This window comes from Perca fluviatilis, chromosome 21, assembly GCF_010015445.1.
Source record: "Perca fluviatilis chromosome 21, GENO_Pfluv_1.0, whole genome shotgun sequence".
Classification (NCBI taxonomy): domain Eukaryota; kingdom Metazoa; phylum Chordata; class Actinopteri; order Perciformes; family Percidae; genus Perca; species Perca fluviatilis.
Window position 1 is genome coordinate 11,072,632 of NC_053132.1, and position 6,698 is coordinate 11,079,329.

A 6,698-nucleotide genomic window follows, 5' to 3' on the forward strand; every position below is an offset into this window, starting at 1 on the left:
CCCCTGGTGTCAGGACTGAAGCCCATATTCCCTGGGTTATTTGTCCCAGTTTATGTTTTAACAAATACATAAGCACAAGTGGACATGTATTGAAAATGAATGAATGGGTGCATATGCATGAAGCCTATGAAGAACTAGGAACTTGGACACATTAATCATTCAGATCAAAAAAAAAAAAAAAAAAGAATAACAATCTTTCTGATACTTATATGAACCTTTATTCAAGGTCACATCCACACATGTATTACTAGTGTATGTGAATGCTTTCTTCAGAAATTGCTGTCTCTAGTTTTTTTTATTTTTTTAAATCAATATGTTACCATTTCTTTAGCCTACAGTATATGTGGAAAACAACTTTTAGTGGCTAGCAAGAACATTTCTGGATTGCCTGGTTTTAACAGAAACTTAAAGTGGTAAACATTTAAAACAATAATAACAAAAAATTATAGTTTACTGACAAACATAACACAAATAGATAACATAAAAAAAACATTATTTATATGGATCTCTCTGTCATGGCAACTTGCTAACTTAAATTTTTTTTTATTGTAGTTGGACAGGTTTGACAGTGTTTCTCTTTGTCCGGCCCATTTACCTCAAATTACACATTTAAAAAAAAAAAAGAATGTAATGGCAGAATGGAGATTTACCTTCGAAATAAAAGCGAAAAGCTCTTAAATACATGCCATAGTGATACGACATAGGGTGAAAAAACAAAACGCTATGAAAAAAACAACACTGTATTGTGATTAGCTGCAAAGAACCCCAATAAATTGTTAATGTTATCAAAACATTGGCAATATGATCGGAAAATGCGCTTTATACTGAAAGTTGTTTAGCGGAAGTACGCGTGCTTACGTAATACAGATGATTTGAACATCTAGTCCTGGTAAGGAGCTAAAAATGAGCGTGTGTTACTACTGTTAAAACATCGCTGTTGCAGTTGTACAGTCAGTCCTACCGTAAACGTTACTTCTGATTGAACCGTCCTTGTTGTCGCCACGGTAACTGTTAGCTTAGCGTGTCTTATTACGGTATGTGGGTTTTCGGTTACGGGTCCCTTATATGGAAAGTGGATTTTCCTTATGAGGAAAGAAGAATAGGCTACATAAAAGGCTTCAGCCGTCGGTTTTGGCAGGGCAGTACCGACCACCGAGGAGTACCGGGTAAGGTGAGCATACGCCGTTCTCTTTGGGATCTATATAACGTTAACGTTAGCTAGCAATAACTGATGCAAGGTTGCTCAGTGTTGCTTTGTCAGATGTCGTTAGGGCAAAATCCGGGGAAAGCAGGATATGAAATGTAGCTAAACAAAAAAAATATAATGGGATAAGTAACAAAAACTTGGAAACATTTATAGTTTTAATTTATTGTGTAAACACAGAAAGATAAGTACACATTTGACAGTCTGTTGACATTGTTAATTTACTTTAAAATACATCACATTTGGTCTGTAACCTTATCGTTAGCTGGCCATCAAAAAAAACGAATCGTTAAGTAGCTAATGCTAATAATACCTTAACTACTAGTTAGATTGGATCCACAAGTCGTTATTTAGGCCTATCTCTTAAAAAGAGATAGTCTAGTGTGTAGACCCATACAGTCTATGGTTAGATCTCATACAGCAGCTCATTGTGGTGTTGTTATGTATCTGTATATGGTATTCCTTTACTTTATTATTTTTTTCATTATTATTAGGGGGATTTAAACTAAACATTAACTTATAGGTTATTCATTACAGTGTATATGCTACCGTAGCTTGTATTATTCCCATAACATTTCCTTAAAACAACCATATTTTGTTTTGTTGAAGTTTAAATAAAATTTTTATAATATGACTTCTACATAATCCTACTTGGTTCTTTAACTTTCTTGTGCCTCTGTGTCCTTTACAGCCTGGCCGGGTGGTGACACTGGTGGAGGATCCTGAGGTAAGACATGCCCACCTTAATTTAAAGTGGCTATATGTAACTTTCAGTTTGTGTTGATTCTAGCGGCCGCTTTGGACAAAAGCGTTAGTGTTTTTACCACACTTGCTGTCGTAAAGGTCTTTTCTTTATGGTGCTGTATTGCCCACTGTATTACAGAGTTAGTGTTACGAGCAAGGGGGTAAGCGAGCATCTGGAAAGCGTACCTCCTATGGGGAGATTCTAGGCTAACGAGCCATAACCTTTTGCTAGCATTCCATTGACTCCCATTCATTTTGGCGTCACTTTGACAGTGAATAACTTTATATCTGAAGCGTTTAAAGACTTTATTTGTCCATTGTTTATTTCTAAAGAAATACAACAATGTATAAAAGGCTCCATTACCTTGAGATTTCTCTTGGCACAGCTACCAGAAGACTTACAACTTTCAGACTGTTGCTCACGTGACATCTACGTCGTCAAGCTCAGTTTGAGGCTGTGCAGTACGCTCAGCCATCACCGGAAAAGTGACTTCACTGGTCTCCGTCGAAATATATGTCGTCGCTGTGTCCATTTAATTTACTGTCTATGATTATGAGGAGGACATACAGTTGCGATGAATGTTTTGCTCCGACAGAAAATGATTCATTACAATAAAAGAATAAGTTACAGATGCATCGTTGCATTTCAAGTGTTGCATACGGTAACTTAGCCTATTTTGGATGTCTCATGAACTAGACCGGGTATCACTGTCACTGTGTCATGAGCCGTAGCATTAAGATTGTTGTAGCAACCAACGTAACATAATAATAACTTAGATTAATATAGTGCATTTCATGAAACCCACGGACGCTTTACACAACGTTACAGGGGGACAAGGGAAAAGAAAATAGTAAGCCAACACAAACACGGAGTAAAAGATATAAAACGTCCGCACTAAGGGGGGGGCATCATTTAATGTTGGCTACTGATGTACAATCACATCGAGCATTGTAAAGTTATTTTATGAATGAAATAGACATATTACATACCTAAGGGGCCGATTCAGGGACGTTTTTGAATCACTTACAATCCTGTCTCCATCTTCGTTTACTTTCCTTCTTTTCTGTGATGGCCCTGCCCCAGTATCAGCCATTACTACAACAGATAACTTCTCAAATCAAATTTAAAATACAATTCGGCCTACATAAAGACATCTCCTGTGACCTTTTACCTGCATACTCACTAACACAGGCTTTTTCGGTGTTCAGCCTTTCCCTTTCAGCTTTTAGTTCTTCGTTTAATTTCCTTCTTTTTTGTGATGGTCCTGCCCCAGTATCAGCCATAACTACAGCAGATAACTTGTAAAATAACATTAAAATACAAGTTGTCCTATAGAGAGAAATCTCCTGCTTCCTTTTATCTGGCTCAAAAGGCTGGATACACTAACAGAGGCTTTCCGGTGTTACAAAGAAATCTGTGACCCATCAGAATGTGTTACTATTGCGCCATCTACGTGCCACAAATCGTTCTGTGACTGCGCGGGAAAAATCAAAGTTCTCTTAATACATCCATGGGCAGAGGCCTTACTAAAAGCTATACAAAAATGGCGTTCTTTTCACTGTTAGTCTCGTTTGCTGTTACAGGTTGTATTCTCACCTTGGAGAGATAATTTGTTGCAGTTGATGGGAAAGAGATAGAGCAATACAGAGTGTGTAATGTAGCGAGAACATGGTAAGCATCAAGAAAACTGTATTGAATAAATGTATTTAGAAGTGACTGATAAGTAGCTTACCTTCAAATATTACTGATGAGGTCAAAATCATCCTTCTAAGTCACATGTGTTGATCACAAACAGTGGTAGGACTGTAACTAAAGAATATTTTCATTATTAATTATTGTGCACATTCTTTTCTTGATTACTTAATTAAAAGCTTGGTCTATAAATTGTCAGAAAAGTGTAAAAAAAAAAAAAAAAAAGCTGAAATATGATTATCATAGTTTCTTAAAGTCCAAGTTGATGTCTTCAGATAGATTTTTTTTCTGACCAACAGTCCAATACCAAAAGACATTAAGCTTACTATCATAGAAGCACATTTTCACATTTGAGCTGTTGATTGAGTAATCGCATCAGCTCTAGTTAACTTAAAGGTCCCATGGCATGAAAATGTCACTTTATGAGTTTTTTTTAACATTAATATGCATTCCCCCAGCCTGCCTATGGTCCCCCAGTGGCTAGAAATGGTGATAGGTGTAAACCGAGCCCTGGGTATCCCGCTCTGCCTTTGAGAAAATGAAAGCTCAGATGGGCAGATCTGGAATCTTGCTCCTTATGAGGTCATAAGGAGCAAGATTACCTCCCCTTTCACCCGCCCAGAGAATTTGGCCCACCCATGAGAGAGAGACATCATGGCTTTCAAAACGAGCAAGTGGCAGTTGGTCAAGCCCCCCCCCCCTCCTCCTCAATAGCTACAGACACAGAAATGGCACATCCTGAGGAAAGCTCATTGTGGGACTGGCTCTAGTGGCTGTAATTCTGCACCAAGGCTGAATTTTGGGAAAGAGACTTCAGATACAGTATTAGGGGACCACTGAGGCCTATATAAAAGCATCCAAAGAGCACCATGTCATGGGACCTTTTTAAGTAAGATTTAGGTGCTTCTAGACTTTTCTTTGTTCTTCATTCTGCATTCTTTCCTACAGATGCCAAGCTAACCTGTTTTTCTTTTTCTTTCACTCCAGGGATGTGTTTGGGGCGTTGCCTACAAGCTGCCGACAGGCCGAGAGAAGGAAGTGAAGAGTTACCTCGACTACAGAGAAAAAGGTGGTTATGAGGCCATCACTGTGACCTTTCACCCCCGTCCACCACTCTCTCCTCCGCCCAGCGAGATGCTGCTCTACATCGGCTCTCAGGACAATCCAGACTACCTCGGCCCTGCCTCACTGGAGGAGATAGCCAACCAGATCGTCAACTCTACCGGTCCAAGCGGGCAAAACACTGAGTACCTCTTTCAGCTGGCTGACGCTGTGAGAACAATTTTGCCTGAGGACTCAGACACACACCTGTTTTCCCTAGAAACTTTAGTGAGAGAGAGACTACACAATGGGCAGAAACGCACACTCAAAAAAGTAGATTGTGTTTAGATAACAAACAAGACTTAAACAATGTATACCAGGCTGGATTTGTTAAATAATATCAGGTTCAAGATATAAATGGGGCCAATAAGGATAGTTGTCAGGTACAGAAAATATGTTGGCAAAGACCGTTTTTAGTGTCTCACTACAATACTGTAAATGCAGAACAACACTTGAAAGCTGCCTAAAAATAATAATAACAAAGAATTACATAAAGGTACTATAATTAGCATACTACAGGGTGATCACAAAACACGTTTTGGATAAACTCACACCTTGTACAATATAAAACAGCGCAAGCGATGAATGTTTTGAATTAATATATTCTGAGTGAATAAATCTACATTCACATATACATTTGGTCTGTTTCTATTAATGTTTAAATATCATGTGATGTATGTGTGCACTGCTGGCTGCAATATAGTGCTGACGTAACATTTCCAGTATGTTAATTTTGTTAAAAAAGTGGAAACCCAGAGCAGGTTTATTTCAGTACATGACATTTAAGTACATGATTTGTTTTGGTGCACTTAAAGCCCCTGAAAAGAGCAGAGAAAAACAAATAACCAAAACTGATGGAACCATCATTTGATTGCCTCACCTTCACAAATTTAGATTATTTAAATAATATTTTAAAAAGAGAACCAGGTCAGTCAGACAACCTGTGACACTGTTTCTAATCTCCAACACAAAAACTGGATATTAGGTTGCACAAATACGTTTTTTTTAAGAAGACATTAACAGGACTCTTTCCAAAGTTATTCTCTAACCAGGTAATCCTGCCTTGGTAAATGTCCTTGATCTCTTCTTTTGATATGGTAACCAAGTTTCAGGGCAGGTATCATCACCATACTACTGTAATCGCAATCACAAAGTGTACAGCCACGCAAGAACATAGGGCTGGGCGATAAATCGATTTTATTGATTAACTCAAATGTGTAGTTAATGTGGATTTGTTTAAATGAAAAATCGATTTTCTCCTTAACATCCACCGACGCTCCCATCTGGGCTCCCGTAGCTCCGAACGGGCTCATCCCTCCCCCGCGCGTTTGCCATAGACAGAGATGGGAAATACTTCGTTACTGTACTTAAGTAGATTTTTCGGATATTTCTACTTTACTGTACTATTTTTTTTTGTGGCGACTTTTTACTTTTACTCCTTGCATTTTAACACGAATATCGGTACTTTCTACTCCTTACATTTAAAAAATTGGCTCGTTACTTTAGTTTTGTACAAGAGGTCGTAATGTCGGAGAATAGCGCGGACACGCGCCTCACACCGCGAGCGGGCGCGTGCGCCACACAGAAAAAAGTGAGAAAAAAAGAAAGAGAGACTGCTGTCCGGAGGATAATCAGTTGAGATCGTGTGTGTGCGTCCTTGAGAACTGTAAGTCGTATAACTTATGTTGTCAGTTAATGTAAGCCTGTTGTTGTATTGGTCTATTAGTTCCTGCACAGTTAAAGTAGGTTAGCTAGTGATTTAGTTGTTTGTGTTCTTCACCTGTTAGCTAGGTTTCACGTTGCTACACGCAACGTCATTCCCAAGCATCAAAAGAGAGAAGTTGTCCGTGTTTTACAGACACACCTGGGGGGCGAAGTTTGAAACCAGCATCAGCTTTAAATACGGTCCTAATCTAGTCCTCACTAGCAAATTTCAAATAATTTCACTGGAGTTAC

The 6,698-nt window shown here is 38.6% G+C and overlaps 1 protein-coding gene across 1 annotated transcript; it reads left to right on the forward strand.

Annotated features, from left to right (window-relative positions):
• The first annotated feature begins 845 nt into the window (after positions 1 to 845).
• On the forward strand, positions 846 to 5,376 carry chac2 (ChaC, cation transport regulator homolog 2 (E. coli)). Its single transcript, XM_039789382.1, has 3 exons — positions 846 to 1,171; positions 1,896 to 1,931; positions 4,629 to 5,376. Exons 1-3 carry the CDS (start codon positions 1,037 to 1,039, stop codon positions 5,028 to 5,030), a joined length of 573 nt encoding a protein of 190 aa, XP_039645316.1. The 5' UTR covers positions 846 to 1,036; the 3' UTR covers positions 5,031 to 5,376.
• Positions 5,377 to 6,698: the final 1,322 nt, after the last annotated feature.